Consider the following 18,685-nt stretch of genomic DNA (forward strand, 5'->3'; position numbering starts at 1 on the left):
ACGTTTTGGTTGTTTAAGAGGCTAAAGAAGCCCGTTTTCCAGAATTTTGAGAAATTCAGACTTAATTTTTAATTGCTTACATATTATCCTTAATTTCATCAACTTTGTTCTCTGCTATTTGGTTTTGAAGTTCACTCAAGGTCCTGAACATTTCACCACTAAAGTGTAAATAGCTGTATAATAAGCTATTTTGACGTTAATCCAAAATTTTAAAACTAAAACTTCCTTGTTTTAGTCTCAAATTAGAACTCAAATGTTGTCTACAAGCTCCAAGTTAAATACTTTGTAGTTTTCATATATCTTTGACAAAGCATAAAAAATCCAGCTAAATTGGATTCCTTTTTTAAGCGAATTAGGTAGCATCTTTAAATTAATCGTGCGTCACTCCATTTAAGAGGATTTTCACTTGTTTACTAGGATGTTTTAGAGGGCATTTCCATGTATTCTGGAATGATGTGCTTCCAAAATGAAAGAGATCTGGGTTAATTTATCTTCAAGCTATTTTTTGAATTAAAATGACTAGGATGTTGCATTGAGAACCTCGTTCACTTGAAACGGCTTGAAATTTCCTTATGAAACTTCATACTAATCGAGTGATAAAATATAACTGTTTTATTCTCGCTCTAAATAATGACAGAATCCAAATGCAACAGCTGAATTTTTAAGAATTAAATAATAATCGCATTTTTACTTACTTGTACAAAGTAAAAAGGAAGTATTGTAATCACAAAAAGTTTCAGGCATCATATTTCAACGCAAATATCCATTTTCACTGCTATCGAATGCAATTTAACGATGCTTTTGCGTGACATCTGTACGTAAGGACAGGATAAAGGACTCTTTTCCTCCCAAAAAAAATTGTAAAATTAATTTAAAATGAATTCTCAAGAGAATTTTTCGTGGCGTCTGTGCGTACGTACGTAGGTACGTATGTATCTCGCATAACTCAAAAACGAGTAGCCTCAGAACGTTAAAATTTTGTACTGCTATAACATGAAGATGTGCACCTCGTATTTTGGTTGCAATAGGCCGCACCAAAAGTATATAAATATATGTATATATATATATATATCCACTCTGTTATTCGGCTCAGTGATCTCAGTTCCTTTATTCTTATATGTTTGTAAATTGTGCATTTTTTGCTTTAAAAATGATTGAATTATGTTGTTCTTATCTTCCGGTTAAGGTTTTTATGCCTTTAGAAAATCTGCAAGCAATATTTATAGAATTATCAGCAATTTAAAAACTACTCAAGTGCGTTAAGCCTAATTTTTAAATAACATGGCGGACATATTTGTTTTCATTTGAAACAGCAGAACAGTAGAGTTGTTGCCAATCTAGAGAAACTAAGCTTCGCAACAACAAAAGATAACGCCGTCATTTGTTATTGCGAGTTAAATCATTCTTAATCCTTTCTGGAATCTTTTCGAGTAAATAAGTATTTAAGATTTACTTCAAAATTTTTAATATAGATAGTTTGAGTTTTTATGTATTTTTGCTTTGCCGCGAAGTGAGAACTGAATTAATTGAATGAGAAATACTGAATCGTCAGTTAAAAACTGTTTCTTTTTTGTTTTGTTTGCTTAATTTCTTTTATACATCGTTCTAAATTTATTATAGTAGAATAGAACATCTGGCAACGATTAGATAATTCTTCAAATGATATAAACTTTGTGCATTCTGAGTTATAATATAAACGAATGTAACGCTGTTAAGTTAACCTAGCGCCAGAGTGTCGCTATGGTAAACAAATATAGTGAATTTTTAAAGCGTGCATTTATTCTGTTGTGATTAATGCGCTATCGAGGAAGTAGATTTAATTCAATCCAATGAGTTTAAATGAAATGCAGGAAAAATGCGTATAATTTAATATTTCGTACAAGGAAGTCATGTGGTGTACACAACAGATTTTTTTTTTTTTTTTTTTTTTTAGAATGCTTAAGATAGAAATAAACTTTACGATGCTTGAGATTGAATAATCTGTACGATGCTTAGGATTCAAAATTCTTTAGTATGTTTAAGTCTGAAATAATATTTATGGTGTTTAAGACTGAAATAACCTTTACGATACTTAAAATTAAAATAATATTAAAATAATCTATACGATTTTTAAGACTGAAATAATTTTTACGATGCTTAGGACTGAATAATCTTTACGATGCTTAGGACTGAAATAATTTTTTAAAGTGTTTAAGATTGAAATATCCTTTATGATGTTTAAGATTGAAATTATCTTTACGATGCTTAGGATTGACATAATCTTTACAATTTTTAAGATCGAAATAATCTTTATGATGCTTAAGACTGAATAATCTTTAAGATGCTTAGGATTGAAATTATTTTTACAATGTTTAAGACTGAAATAACCTTTATTATGTCTAAGATTGAAATAATCTTTACGATGCTTAGGATTGAGTACTCCTAACGATGTTTAAGACTGAAATAATTTTTACGATGCTTGAGATTGAAAAAACCATATGTATTTTTCAATACTTTCGTTATACTCTTTAAGGATATTTACTTTCTGCATTCAGTCAACATTGATATTCATTCTCGAGATTTATATAACTTGGCCTTCTTCTTTGCACTTACTTAGCATTTCACTCGTTCGCATCTAGATTTTAATCCAATGGAGGCAATACGGATGATATCTTCAGATGACACTTTAGCACAGTTGACCTTTCAGTTTTCAATTGAAATTTAGTAAATTAATTTATAATATTTTTCGATTATGGTAAACATACACTCCAATCTTTTTTTTCCTCCCCACAAATTTTGTTATCAGTTTCTAGTTCTGTGTAGCGTAAGGAAAAGACAGAAGCAGATTCAGGCAGCAGATTTTGCCATATAATTGCGAACGCATTCACACTGGAGAATTTACACAACGAAGAATCGCAAATAGAAAATATCTACGATCTATTTGCCAACAAGCCTTCGTTTATATCTTGCTCCCCAGTGGCCCAGTGGCTAACAGCGCTGAATACTGGTAGCTCGACCTGTTTCGGGTTCGAGGAAAGCGAACAGGGTGACTCTAGGGTTGGTTTTCGTGGTTCTTCTCTTGGGTAATTTGAATATGAGCCAATTTCTCTCAGAAAGTATAACACGAAGGCATCATTCCTCTCAGGCAGATAGCCCTCGTAGCTTTGGGCTATATTCAAATAACCTAACCTACAAAGGCATTGTTCTAGGAATACATCATTCTTCTGCAGATATTTGCCTCTGTATTCATTACAGAAAAGCAACTGAAATATAGAAAAATAATTTATACAAACTTTCTCAATTTATCTGTCAAAATACGCGGCTGATTAGACCGTAAGACGTTTATCCAAATGGCAGAATGACGATTTAAGCTTATTTTAATTATTTGTTTGGAAATTCCTATCTTACATGGCTGACTGAGAAACACTTCACCTTCATTAGATAATGACATTTCAAAACTTGTCAAAACTGCTGGGATTTGGGACACATCGTGTAAGGAATGCGAATATAGGTTAATGGGGATTATTCATACAAATATGTAGACAAAAATGGTAATTTTAAAGCGTTTAAAATTTTTTTGTTTACTATATTATATATACATAGATGAAAAGATAAAATTTTAATATTGGTTTAAAAAGAGGCTATTTATTTTTTGTGCAAACTATCCGACATTTAAAAAAATATTTGAAACATCTTTTAGGCATCTTCGATATTTCATTTTTATTTAGCTTGTTTTAAGTTTTCAGAAGCTCTTAATTTCTTATTACTAGCTTCCGTGTTTGATAAACCGATAGTTATCAAAAAAAGAAAAAAGTACCAAATCAAAAGTTTTTTTTTTTTTTAATTCCATGAATGTTTTAAAGCAATCTTTTTTTTTTTTTTTTTTTTTTTCCTTGATACTTTACTGCTTTTTAAGTATTATCTTCAAAAGAAATTTCTTTTCGTTAATTGCATGACAAATCTTCGCTATCGCAGTACCGAAATTAAAACATGCTTAAATATTTTGATTTGCCTAACTCGTTGATGGGTTTAATTTTTCTGGATATTTTACCGAGAAAAGAAAGTACTTCAAACGTAAAATAAATAAATAAAAAATCTTGCAATTACTTTCAGGAACAGCACACAAACAACAAAAATTTACATTCTCAACTGTAAGTACGATATCCAAATTAACAGTACAATAACGTGTAAGTTTTCCTTTTTTTAATGGATAAAACCAATCAAAATAATGAAACATTTTCAATTAATTAAATTCTAACACTAGTTTTGAGAACATTGATAATATTTCATGGATCTTAAAATTTGGTTTTGTATATATCTGTAATATAAAAAAATGTAAAAATACTAATTTTACTTTGCAGTAGTCCTTTTGCTCTTTCATGCTTTCTTTATGAATACGTTACACTCTTTTTTTGCTTCCAGTCAAGCTAACATCACATTACATCTTTTTGTTTCAAAACCCGTAATGTAAGAAATCTTATGTGAAAAGAAACAGTTTTTAACTGACGATTCAATATTTCTCATTTAATTAATTTGGTTGTCACCTCGTGACAAGGCAAAAATACATAAAAACTCAAAATATCTATATTAAAAATTTTGAAGTAAATCTGAAACACTTATTTCCTCGAAAAGATTCCAGAAAGGATTCAGCATGATTTAATTCGCAATAATAAATAAAGGCATTATCTTTGCTGTTGCGAAGCTTAGTCTCTCTAGATTGGCAACAAATCTACTATTCTGCTGTTTCAAATGTTAACAAACATGTCCGCCTTGTTACTTAAAAATTAGGCTTAACCGCACTTGAACAGCTTTTAAATTGTTGATAATTCTACAAATATTGCTTGCAGATTTCCTAAAGGCATAAAAATTTTAACCGGAAGATAAGAACAACATAATTCAATCATTTTTAAAGCAAAAAACGCACGATTTACAAACATATGGGAGTAAAGAAACTCAGATGACTGAGCCGGGTAACAGAGTGGATAACATATATTTATATACGTTTGGCGCGAGCGTCTGCAACCAAAATACGAGGTGCACATCTAACAAGTTATAGCAGTCCTTTGTAGAGAATTTCAGCGTTCTGAGGCTACTCGTTTTTGAGTTATACGAGATACATACGAAAAATTCTCTTCAGAATTCATTTTAAAGACGTTTTATAATTTTTTTGGAGGAAAAGAGTCTTTTATTCTGGCTTTAGGTACAGATGCCACGCAAAAATATAGTTAAATTGCATTCGATAGCTGTCAAAATGGATATTATCGTTGAAATGTGATGCTTGAAACTTTTCGCGGTTACAATACTTCCTTTTTACTTCGTACAAGGAAGTAAAAAGGCCAAAATGTGTTGAAAAACGGGTGCATATTGCGCTAGTTATGATGACTGATCCATATCAAAATGTACTTCTCTAGAATTATTTTATCCAGCAATAAAATGATTTAAATCAGCACGATGGGTAATATTTAATTGCCCAACTATGCACTTATGCATCTCAGCATCATCATTATCATGATTGTTATTGTCGGCCATGATTGCTATTGTCTGAAGCATTGACATCAAAATTATTACACACATACACATATGCTATACGTAACTCGCTGGATTTCTCCGAAATTATTTTATACATGATTTTAGAATATTCAAAAGTCCATTTAATTCCTCATAAATTATTCAGACATCAAATAACCTCTTTTCGCATTTACAAGATAATTACCAGCAATCTTGATATATTTCTTCGGACGATGATTCAGTTGTTCACAGCAGACATTCCATGGCTTGGTTTTCGAGCTGTTTTTTAACTGTCTTGCCCCACCAACGTCCGAACGTTCAAATCGTTGAACACTGGTAGTTCGACCTGGATTCGATTCCAGGCAAACAGGCTGACTGCACAGGCCTTTTTTTCCCATGTGTAACGTCGATACTAGCCGTTTTCCCTTAGAAACACATTCACAAAGGCATCTCTCCTCTTAGGTAGATTGCCTTTGCTTTGCCATAATCAGATAAATCGAACCCAAAATTTAGAGAGTCTGGGGGTGTTGCTTCGGTCGATGAAACTTTTTACATCCATTGAACAATTATTTTTTGCAAATAAGTACTCGAAATCAGATTCTGCCACATCAAGAGAAGAGGATAGAATCTGATTAAATTCATGCCCGGAAGTCTGTGGTCACGTGTCTTTCAAATATACCTTAAGGAATATACAAGAAATGCACTGGCAATGGCCGCTATTATATTCGTATTCGAAAATATTGAATAACTAAGCTTACGGAGGAAAAATATAAGCCCAGTACTTATATCATTTCTGTGAAACTCCCCCCCCTTCCCATATAAAGCCCTAATTAATCATTTCGTTTTCTTCATACTGAGGATATATTTTTAACGACTGCATACACACTCATTATGAGATATTTTTTAGCCCTTTTTTTAGCCCACAGAGCGTTAGCCCAAAAGGGCTATTAATTTCTTTTTGGTATTTTGCGGCGTTCCACTATAAATTGCGTTTCGCTTTTAAAATTGTTGTCACCAAATATTATCGCCCTGTACTCTATTTAAAGAAATTAAATAATGAAGAATCTGTATAAATGTATGTAAATATGTTTCTCGCCCTGTGAAGAAACAACGGTACCTAGAGCCATCAAATTTTGAATAAAGTACGTCTCCACCCGAATATGGGCATCTGGAAACTCAAATTTGGAATATTTGTTTTATTGTCTATTTCATATTTTGTAAAACTTTAACGAATTTTTAAGTAACAAACTCAACGATTTCAAAACGAGCAATGGCAACACTAGACGGAAAAAAAAAAAAAAAAAAAAAAAAAAAAAAAAAAAAAATTCTTCAGCGCGGGAGACAGTGTATTGAAAATTCTAAAAATATACTGTTTTTAAATTATTTTGCGACATTGCTGTTGAATTGAATTTTATGGTTTAAGTGCGAAGAACAGGATATTTAACAAATAAAGCTAACACAAATAAGGTAAGTTTAAAAAAAAAAAAAGCCCCTTTGGGCATAGTACAAAATCTGAAAACTTTCAGTTTTTTTTTTAAAGAATTTTTTTTTTTTTTTTTTTTTTTTTTTTCCCTAGTCATATTGAAACATACCTTGAAGTTTATCACTCTTTAACTGCTACATAGCGAAACTTTAAAAGTTATTATCTCTACGTGTTAACAAATTAACCCTTGCCGCGATAATTCCTACTTCGGTGTCAGGTTATGTTGTTTAGCACTCGGTTAAACCTCCCGCTGCAAAAAAGGGGAGGATAAATTTTACATCTGTGAACTGCGAAACGAGGTTTAGAAAAAGATTTGCCGAGTGCAGTTCATCTTGCGAAACCAGTTTTAATGCTCGAAATCTTTGGCTCTCTCTCTATATAAAGAAAAGAAAAGAAGATAGTGATTGTTAAACTCTGCTTTAATTAGCGAGCAATAAAGATCAGAAAGGCTGGTATACTATAATTAGTTATTGTAATAAGACGTCATTTATTAATATGGAAAATATTACAGATATTAGAGTAAACTAATAAAATAAATGAGGGGATTTATGTTTGAATATTTAAAAGTAGGTAATTTTCTCCTGAAGACCTTTCATAGGTATAGCTCCAACCAAACACTAGGTGCATAATACCTGACACGTTTGTACTCGACATGATATTTATTCTAGGGTGATAAATCGATCTTAAAGCCGCCCAGACGGTATAGGGGTTTGGGGAGCCTCCTGCGGTATCGAAGGGCCCAGGTTCAAATGCCAGAAAAGGCATGGATGTTTGTAAACGTATAATGTCTTTGCGGCATGGAGGCACCCTAAATATATGGCGAGCCGAAAGATCTTTCGTGTGGTTTGGTGGAAGGGGAGACAGGTGAGAGACCCTCGGTTCACCCCCGGGGTGCTCTCCTTCAAAACTGGGGTGGAAGTAGAAGTCGAACCTACTTGAGATTCCGATAATCATTCTTCCAACAACAACAAAAAAGCGAGCTTAAAGCAGTGATGATTTTACTTCAGTCTTCCATTATTAAAGTCTACGCTTTAATAATAAGGTAACTTCAGATAACTCCAATGAAAAATACTAAGCTATCATTTAATCCTAAGGGTTGTCACTGTTTATGAATTGAAGAAAGAAAAACTGGGAAATTACTAACTATATGGAGAAAAATGGAACTTTCATGCTTTAAAATGCAAAATTATTAGCAATCCCTATTCTATCTGAAAAGTATTTACTCAGCTATATGCTAAGTATCGCTGGTGGTACCACAAGAAAGCCTGAGAAACCATATAAAGAAAAGCATCTTAGCTATTTTTTTCCGTAATTCGGCTCATACTCGGGGCAGGATTATAACCTAGTTCTTCAAGGTTCATGCTTAGAACTGCAAATTTTAGAGTACCACAGAATCACAGTATAATGCACCAGAATCCTGTTTCTTTGCAAATACTTTTATTTGCAAAATGAGCTATTCAGGTATCTAGACATGATACAACATTGGCTATAATGTCATATTACAAAAATGCAACGAAGATCTCAGTTTTTAGTAAGATACGACTTTATTTCATCAGCGTTAGTTCATTTTCAAGCTTCCTGAAGACTGTTTTTGAACGTGTTTTACGAGCTTGCTCATCTTTTCCTTTTTGTGGCTCACCTGGCATAAACCATCGCTAGCATATGTACACTGCGAAAAAAAAGGAACAGTTCTATATCTCCCGTTCTACTGGCAGATTGGCAAAATTCAAATTGCGTTTTTCATGTCTCGAAAGCGCGACTTAGGATATATATTAGATTTATATATAGCATTGTTCTAACATAGGTATTTTGACACAAAATTGGACTTTTTCTGAAATAACATACCAGTTTTTTTCCCATATTTCGATTCTACGACTCAAATTATGACTAGATATTAAATTTTCTAAAATTTTGTGCAAAATTTATGGAGAAATTCAAAAATTTATCTTGGCACAATTTTTCAGTTTTCGCCAAGATTAATTCGGTGAACTTCTTAATATGTAGCAACCCATTTTCCTTTCCCTTCCATTATTCCGTAGCCGAAAAAAAGGCACCTCGTTCCTACCTTTTTACATTATGCGTGAGCGGAAAAAAATTCACATATTTTCTACTTCCAAATAATTTTTGCGAAGTGTCTAAACCATATTTGGTGTTTTCTCGCTTTCAAAAAATATGCCAAATTTCGAAACGCATCAATATGTAAATTCACGTACCTCTTCGAAAATTTTCAATAAAAAGTTTTTTTTTTTTTTTTTTTTTTTTTTTTTTGTCAGGTTTGCTTAGAAATACATGTACTTTAAGATGATGGTAAACATTTTATAGATTATAATTCAAACTGTTTTTTCAAAAAATTTATAAAATATATTAAAAAATATAAATTAAAAAAATAAATCATGAAAAATAAATCACAAAAAATGGGTTAATTTTATTTGGAATGAACCTAAATTTCGAAATGTGAAAGAAAGAATCAAATAATTTTAATAAAAAAAAAGAGAGATTAATAAATATATATACCAAATTCAACTAACATTGAGGAGCTAAAATTTTGAAAGCTAATTTTTTAAAAACTACTCGTGCTAGCTTTTACAAAACTTGGCACTTTGGCGTAATTTGAGTCTTAGAATCGAAATATGAAAAAAAATTGGTATGCTAATTTGAAAAAGTCCGATTTTGTTTCAAAATACTTATATTAAAATGATACTATATATAAATCTAATACATATCTTAAGTCGCGCTTTCGAGACATGAAAAACACAAGTTGAATTTCGTAAATCTCCCTCGTAGAACAAGAGATATAGAACTGTCGGTCCCCCTCCCCCGCTGTGTACATACGTCAGGGAGGTAATATTTCCCAAAAATTCCATAATGATTTTTCAATGACTGAACACCAATTAGAGCCTGCACAAGCCGTTCTTACTATTTTTACAATGCTGTCTAACTGTCTGTATGTGATGACGTTTTCGTCCACGATAACTCTTACATCAAACATCGATAAATTTGTGTTTTCCATATTTAAGCTTACTGCATTCACATAAAGAACTGATTAGATTTTGGCTAAAATTGGACAACCGGAAGTGGTACTTTACTTAAAGCTCATAGCAAGTTTTAATGAAAAATTTTATTTAACTATAAGGTATTTCTCCCGCCTTCTTAGAGAGCCTTCGTGGTGTGGTGGTCTGCAGGCTAGGCCGGTATTCCAGAGATCCGTGGTTCAATTTCCGGCGAAACGATTGCTCATCTTTCATCTTGCCTGCTTAAAACATACGTAATGTCTCTACAGTGGCGCACGAACTAAAAGGGTGTTGGATGATAATTCTCCTCACCTAGGATTTGGCGATTAGGTCCCCTAAAGACCCCAGTCGCCCTTTAAAAGGGGGAGTATATAAGGCATATCTCCCGTCTTCTTAAGCGTGCCTTCGTGGTGCAGTTGTCAGCACACTGGGTCGTTATTCCAGAGGTCCGCGGTTTGATTCCCGAAGGCGTTGCTAATTTTTCATCTTCAAAAATACCTAACGTCTCTACATAACTATCACGAAAAACTTTTCAAATTTAGTATTTGAGACGTTTATACCAACGGGAATATATTTTTACGAATTTTGTACTTAGACAGGTAATTTTAATAGAATTATAAGTAAAATTGCTGTATTTCCTTTGTAACATGAAAAATCTAACGAGAAGCTATGCCAGAAAAGTAAGAAATACAGAGGCAGAATCATATGTTCTAAGGCTACTCGTTTTTGAGTTATGCAAAATACATACGTACGTACAGACGTATGTATTTGAAATAGACGTATGAATTTGAAAGACGTACGAAAATATGTCTTCTGCATCCTTTTTTAAATCCGTTTTGGGGAAAAGATACCTTTATTCAGTCGTCTGTAAATACAGGAGACCACTGGGTGAGCAGCTGTGCCACCATGAAGACTTTCAGCTTTATTGCTCACTCAGTGGGACTATGTTTATTTAAAATTTTAATACAATAATATTAAAATAATATATTTTATATTACAATAATTCATAAATAGTTCACTGTTCATTATAGTGCACAGTTCATAAGTCTGTTAAAGTTTATTTATCTGTGGAAGTTAATAATTAGTCTGAAGTAAGTTCTGATAAAGCTCTGAGAAATTTTATAGTTAGTGTGAAGTAAGTTTCATATTTGTTGATTGAAGTTGGGCTGTCTTGAAGTGATGCTAATTATGCCGAAAAAGTGCTGATGTGGAATTGTGATGCCTTAATTTATGCTGCCTTTAGATTATCACAATTTTCTATGAGATATTCCATTAAATTATGAAGTTTTTTGCGGAGAGATTTACTTCTGAGTAGTTGTTTGAACCATCCTTGGGCATTTTCACTTGTGAAAAGACGAAAGTGGAGGTCTTTAGTGATTGCACATTCAAACAGGTAATGATCTATTGTTCCTGTTGATCCACATATACAGTTGTCTGTATGATACAAGCCGAAACGAAAAAGATATGAAATGAAGGGTCCATGTGCTGTTAGAAGATATGTTATTGCATTATTTGTTGTAACTAAATTTCGTGTTGGTTTTGGTAGAAACATAAAAGTTCGTCTGCCCATATTATCTTGTGACCACAGAAGTTTCCATTGTAAAATCCAGTCTTGTTGAAGTCTTGATTTTAAAAGATTTAAAAAGTGATATTGGATTTGGTAAATAGGTTATTGCTGTTAAATTTTTTTTACCATTTGCTGCTTCTTTTGCCAAGCTATCTGCTAAGCGTGTCCAATGTAGTTTAGGTTTTTGTCCAGTTGGAAAATATGCGAGTAAATATTGTATATCTTGAACGAAAGAAGAGCGATTATGACCAGCTATTGCTTGAATACTTGATGCACTGTCAGAAATTATAACACTGGTTATTGAGAATTGCTTTGCATATGTTATTGCTTCTCTTATAGCCAATAGTTCTGCTTGACGTCTGTAAATACAGATGTCACACAAAAACATCGTTCAGATGAATTCGAGAGCGGTCAAAATGAATATTTTTGTTAAAACATGATACCTGAAATTTTTCGCTGTTGCAATGCTTCGTTTACGTCGTACAAGGAAGTAAAAATGAATATTTAGTAATTTTTCCATAAAAATACAGGAAGCCGGAATTTTATAGTTATCATAATTTTATGAAGGTAACAAATTTTAACAATCTTACACAGAGATAAATACGATTGTTCAATTAAATACTACTGAGTTGCAGAATTCAGTCAAATAAAGTAGATTTTCATATTACGACACTTTCGATTGAGTGAAGAGTTTTAGTAAATATATATCTGAAATTCAAATTTTTACGCGTACGTTCTTCTAAGAACGTTCCAATTCGTAAATTGCTTCGTATCTTGCGAGGGATCGTTTAGAAATATCAATTCTGCAATAAATAAAATTAAATTCTTAAAAATTGTCAAAATTATGCAATTTATGCCACTTTCACCTTTTTTTATGCCATGTGAATTAATTACATGTCAAAAAAAATTCAGGTTTAGCTCTTTTACATGTAAAAAATTGAATCCCAAACATTTCTACCCATTTTTTACGGTTTTCTACTGTAAAAAGTAACTTTCGGAAATATGGATTTAAAAATTTCCCTTTGTAGATCCTAAGAAATCTCTACTAATGATATAATAGTTATAATAATAATTTTATCCTCTAAAACTATATCTATCATTTATTTGTTTATACCTTTATTTTTAGCTTGTTTAATTCGATTCCGAAAAACTGTTTGAAAATTCGCTCTTTTTTTGCATACTGAAGTTTTCACTAGTGCTTAAGCCCCATGAGTGACAGTGTGGTTAAGACCGCTGAATACTGGTAATTTGATTCCGGTCTGATTCCAAGCAAACGTAGTGGCTGCATGGTTGGGTTTTGTGGGTTTCCTTACGTGTAACATGAATACGAGGCAATTTCCCTTAGAAAGTCCACCACGAAAGGTTGTACCCCCCACTTAGGTAGATAGTCGTAATCTGCTGTATTCAGATAACCTAACTTTATAGAGTCATTAGGTATTTTATTTCTGAATAACAGACATGAAAAATGTGCAGTGCTCTCGCCGGGACTCGAACTTTGGACTTTTCGATTCTAGCCGGACGTGCTTACCAATTACATCACGAAGGCAAGCTGTAAGGATAGAGGAAAACCTTACCTAACTATCAGAATTGCAACTTAATCTAACGATAAATATCAGAAGAATTTAAAATGTGTGCAAGTCGGTTATTCTGCCCCAGAACACAGACTAGCTGCATATTCATTTTCGGGATTTGTTCAGTGTGAAAGAAGTCAGTTTGCCCTAGAGAGTCCTTCACGAAGACATATCTCCTTCTAGGTAGATAGACCTCGCATGTTTTACCACTGTTAATTAATCAAATATCAGCTATTCCACCTTCTTCCCTTTCTAGCACTTATCGCAGAAAACTGTCTAGCCTGATTCACTTGCCCGTTAAGAAGCGCTTCTTTTCCTATTCATTTTTTCTCTCACAAAGACAGTTATCTTAATGCTAGAGATGTGCGAGTATTTGACATTATAAGTTTTATGCTCATTTCCTGTAGTCAAAACTCAACATCGCCTATGTACAATTTCTGGTAAGTGTGTACATAAGCTAGTGTGAGCAACTATCTGACCGTTCCTGGGAATTTTATTTAGCCTCCGGTTCTTGTAAACATTAAGCAGCTGTGTGTTGATAAATAACGAACATAATACAGTATATAAATTCAGGAAGTAAGTGTCCGAAAAAATGCATTTATTTTTGGAAGAAATTAATAAATATTGCTCTGATTAGCTACTGTTCAATAACTTAACTTCCCAAAAGAGCTTAATAACGATTAAAGTCATAATTTAAGCATTAAATACTTAAAGAACCAGTCTTCAAATATAAAATAAATCACAAGCTTAATTAATTTTTGAAATGGCAGAAAACAACTTCTGATAACCGTGTAAGAAAACTTTTGAAAATGAAGAAAAACAATGTCCACACAAATACTGATTAATGGCACTTTAATTCGACTCATAAAGTTTTTTTTTAATATATATATATATATGTACAGTAACTATAGAATTCCAAATAACATTCTCCATCGCAACTGCAACTGAAAAAAAAAAAAAAAAAAAAAAAAAAAATTGCAACACACTAATATCTTCAAACATGGTTTTACATGTAGAATACATTAATGAATATAAGTAACAAAGGTGTAATTCGGTTACACATTACGCAGTTTCTTTCTAAATAAATTTTACATAAAGTTACTCACTTCAGGCTAATATTATACACGTTAACTCAATCTAAAAAGCACATGTATTGAAATAAAAGGACACACTGATATCGTTAGGCAGTTTTCGATAAAATGATAATGTTCATGCAAAATAAGTTAAAGAAATTAGGTAATTTAAGTAATTAAATTATAAAATAAGTTATTTAAATTATAAAATATTAACACATATAATATACACGAAAAAAAATCTATAGCAGTGTCATAGTTCTAAATCTCCACAAAGCAAAGCAACGACTCGAAATATTTTACAATGCTTTGCAATGAACTCGCACGGAGATAATCAAATGGTTATTTCGCAGCCCCGCTGCGCAAATTTCTTTAACTTATGATTTCAGCAACAGATGGCAGCACTACACATTTCCGTAGCATTCCTTTTTTGCAGATAAATGTGAGAACTCAATTATAAAAACATAAATTATAAAGTTCGTAACAGTAAGCTATGATAGAGGATTATTAACGCGTATAATGAGTACTTTTTGAGCGAAATGCTGACTTTAAATTTCAACAGCTTTATGCAATGACTATTTTTATGTTTAAGTATTGGTTAGAAAGATGGTACACAATATTAAAACTAACTACAACATTTGACTAGATAAATATTTTAAATAAAACACCATAGAAAACAACAGAAAGATCTGAACAAAATTCTTTTAAAAACAGCCTAAAGAAACTCATTACACATAACTGAAATTTAATACAATATAAAATATTATATAAAGGGTTTAACATAAGTCAAGAGTGCATATCCAAAATCAAAGATATGAATTCTAAGTTTTATTAAATGAATTTAATAACTGTTTTTAATATACACACAAAATTTCCGAAAGTGTAATAGAAGTTTAATAGCTTCCTTTCTTTAAACAATGGCTATGAAATGTTATATGAAATTTTTCAATTACACTTTTCTTTTTTAAATAAAATCAGCAACATTAAACTTAATTCACTGTCTTTTAAAAATATATTTGCAAGGCGATATTAAATTAAATTTTCTAACTTTTAGAGAGCATGTAAATATTTATCTAAGAGTTATTTTTATATAAACAACATCTTAAACTTTACCCAGAAGGAAAGAAGTAATTTAAAACATTTTATATATTATTACTTCTATACAATTCTACAAGCACTGGAGAGTCATTTAGAAATTTGTTTAAATAAGCCATAGAAGAAACAGAATTTTTAATTTTCATCAAATGTTACCGAGATTATCTAGTATTGATTATCTTCAAATTCTTCATATTTAATTTTTTACTTTTTTAAATTTATATTTATCTAGTACACTGAATAAGGCAGGATCTTTTGGTGGACAGAGTCTCTTTTCTTCTCTAATTGTTCCATCTATCATTCATTTTCATTCATTTAAATACAATTCTCATACATAAAGAAAACTATATAATCTCGTTTCTTGAACTAGAATCTCTAATTTTCTATTATTGGTGAAACAGAATAATTCTATAAATCACCTTTAAATATTATGTTTTGATCTTTGGCTCAGACTTCCTAATGACAAACATACATGGACATCTTCCACTAGTAAACATTATAAAATTCTAACAAAATATGTCAAAAACAAAAGTAGCTTTAATCAAAAGCAAGGGATGGAATAATAACGTTGTGAATACATATGCAACAAACACACTCATAAATTCCATCCTAATAGCAGTTACATATAAAACAAAACTAAATTCAAAATATTTTCACTGCTTATAAATGCTACATTTTTCGTTTTTGAATGTCATCAAATTGCCATGATTGTCCATACTTTTATGAGATGCTTAACTTCAGAATAACATCTGAAAATTCTGATATCTATGTGAGTAACATCTTATGCTTTGAATCAAACTAAGAGTTTCATGTAGATCACCTTTCTCACAAAGCGGTTCCGAGTTGCTTAACAAATGTGAGTAATTGGACAGAATTACGATTATATTCAGTAATGATAATCATCTGAGTCTGCATAATCGTATTCTTCATCTTCAGTATCCGCCGGTCGAGATGGAATTTTACCCTCAACGAATTTGTCTAAATTTGCTGATAATTCGTCTTCATAATCTTCGTACATCCTGCAGAATAAGTAAAATTTAAAAATAAGTAATCTTGAACGGATTAAACAACTAACGATTATTATATTTTCTTAATAATTAATTTTATAAACATATATATATATAAAAAAGACAGTTACTGCTACAAAAAACCTCGTTTTTTCATTATAGTCACCAGATGGCAGCACTAACGTAAACATGGCTTATCGATTCACTTTGGTACCTCTGCATAAATTCCTCCTAGCAACTCATTCTTAGCTTGATATTATTATCAGCATAATTTTGTTTTGATTGGGAAAGCGTAAAATTTTAACTGGATATAAATTAGTATATCAGTATACTTTTTCATAAAACAACTTTTACTAGCATGAACATATTATTGTGTTACTTCAGAATACGCGTTTCAAGGCTATTCCTCCTCAAACCACGATCATAACTATGGCAATGACTGCTGCGGTAAAAAGGTCTTGTTTCTGGGTGGCGATGACGACACACATCAGATTGTAAATGAAAGGAGGATCGCTACGACCTTGAAGTGCCTATTTTAAAGCAACAAATTATAGTGTGTTACATAAATGACGAAATGAAACAGAAATTATGAAAAAAAAGGGGGGAGGGAACAAGGAATTCTGTAGGCATAATATATGATGTTAGTAACAAATTTCATTAATTGCAAGTATTGTACTATTAAGTACAAAAAATTATAAGTTGGGTATTATAATTAAATGCATTTTAAATTACAAGAGTTACCTATATTATCAAAGAAATAATAAAAATTAAGAGTTTCGTTTACTTGCTTTTATTTCGCTTAATTTGTTAAACAACAGTATTAAAATTTGAAAAATAAATTAAAAATCTTATATTTTGCGCAATGACAATATTTGCAACATCACATGAGTAATAAATACATGGTAACCATAGGGAAAAAAATTGAAAAAGCTCGACCTTCTTACATCAAAATATGAATCTTATCGCAAATAGGAGCACTTCTTACTTCAAAATATGGATAGATTATTTCATTTTACTTTGAAAATATTTTTTACATCTAAATTGTTCGAACTGTAGAATTCTTAATCTCTGTTTAATATAAAAAATTCTTTGAAAATTTATAATTATCTGACAACAGTTTTTATGCATATATTTAAAAAAAGATCATTATTCAGAGGAAAAGATTATATTAAAAGAGACACTGATGTAATAATTAGTTATTTGAGAAATGAACAAAGCTTCTATGGGGAAGGCGACGCTGAGGAAACTTTTACTAAATTATGCATACCTTTCTGATTTTCTTTTCTTTCGGACAAATCGGACATACTACAACATTTCAGTTTAAAATATTTAGAACTGGCAAGAGAGTTTCTTTCTTCGTATGTTTATTTGCAGCTTTAGAAAATAAATTATATATATATATTTATTACAAAATAATTTTTTAAAAAACAAAATACCAGAAAAGCAAGGATTTTTGTCAAAGAAAGATTTCAATTGATTTCAATATTCCTCCCCCCTGACGAAGTGGCATTGAAGTTGAGTAAATTACTCTTCTGTTTTGTTCTTTTTTCTTTACATTATTTGAATTGGAGTATTGCTTGTTCAAAAGTTTTGGTTTTAAAATTTTTTTGGTTGCTTTATAGGATTATTTGAAATTTATTAATTATGAATTTCAATTTTTGGTCATTGTGAAAAATTAGTTACACATATATATATAATGAAAAAGAAACGAAGCAGTCAATTAAAAAGAAGCAAGTACTTTTGTACTAAAAGGAAATAATTTAGCTCAAAGTAATGCTAAATTTAAATGTAGTTTAAATGTAAGGAGAGATCAAATTCATCAGTAAGAAGACATGAATTCCACTAAGCAATGTAATACATAACAAAAAATGTAATACATAATAAGCAATGTAATACATGATAAGCAATGTAAAAATCTAAGAATCTAAGACATTTATCTTAATGTAGAAATTAAAAATTAAGAAAGTACATCTGTAAAGATTAATCTCCCTTGTCTGGAGCTTCATAACAGAACTTGTCAAGGCAAAAGTGTTTTGAAACTCCATACCAGGTCGATTAATTAGATAGCCAAGACAAATTTCGTTCCGACTAATTCACTGAGACTCAGAAACATAACTCTTAATCAATTAATCAATGAATTAGTAGAATTAAAAGTCAAAAGTATTAACAAATTTACACTTTACAATATTGTCTATTTCTATGTACATTTCTATATGCTATGCATGGGCTGCTTAAGTAATAAAATTCTGATTATGAAAAAAACTTAATTTTATTATATTGTGCGAGATGGCAACAGCGCCCAACAAAAGTGTTAGCTTTTAATAAACCTTTAATTAAAAATGGACTTTAAATACAACTTGTCTGCAAGTTACTATGTAACTATTTGCTAGT

General features: G+C 31.2%; 1 protein-coding gene and 1 long non-coding RNA gene across 4 annotated transcripts in view; both read right to left on the reverse strand.

Moving 5' to 3' along the window:
* Positions 1 to 13,954: 13,954 nt before the first annotated feature.
* LOC146997986 (uncharacterized) overlaps positions 13,955 to 18,685 on the reverse strand; it is a 199,046-nt gene continuing 194,315 nt past the window's right edge. Inside the window, exon 2 of the long non-coding RNA XR_015040199.1 lies at positions 13,955 to 14,063. This is a non-coding gene — a long non-coding RNA (uncharacterized LOC146997986). The remainder of the gene's footprint in view (positions 14,064 to 18,685) is intronic.
* The window catches only part of LOC118191505 (uncharacterized), a 197,967-nt gene continuing 193,236 nt past the window's right edge, over positions 13,955 to 18,685 (reverse strand). For 2 of the 3 annotated variants that reach the window (XM_085812890.1, XM_085812891.1), the window contains one exon: positions 13,955 to 16,306. In XM_085812890.1, the coding sequence (XP_085669016.1) occupies positions 16,174 to 16,306 (133 nt within the window). In that variant the 3' untranslated portion in view covers positions 13,955 to 16,173. The remainder of the gene's footprint in view (positions 16,307 to 18,685) is intronic. The other variant, XM_085812892.1, reaches the window with a different exon arrangement.

Source organism: Stegodyphus dumicola, chromosome 3 (genome assembly GCF_044657685.1).
Source record: "Stegodyphus dumicola isolate Sdum_Otavi_A_Nest chromosome 3, ASM4465768v1".
Lineage (NCBI taxonomy): Eukaryota > Metazoa > Arthropoda > Arachnida > Araneae > Eresidae > Stegodyphus > Stegodyphus dumicola.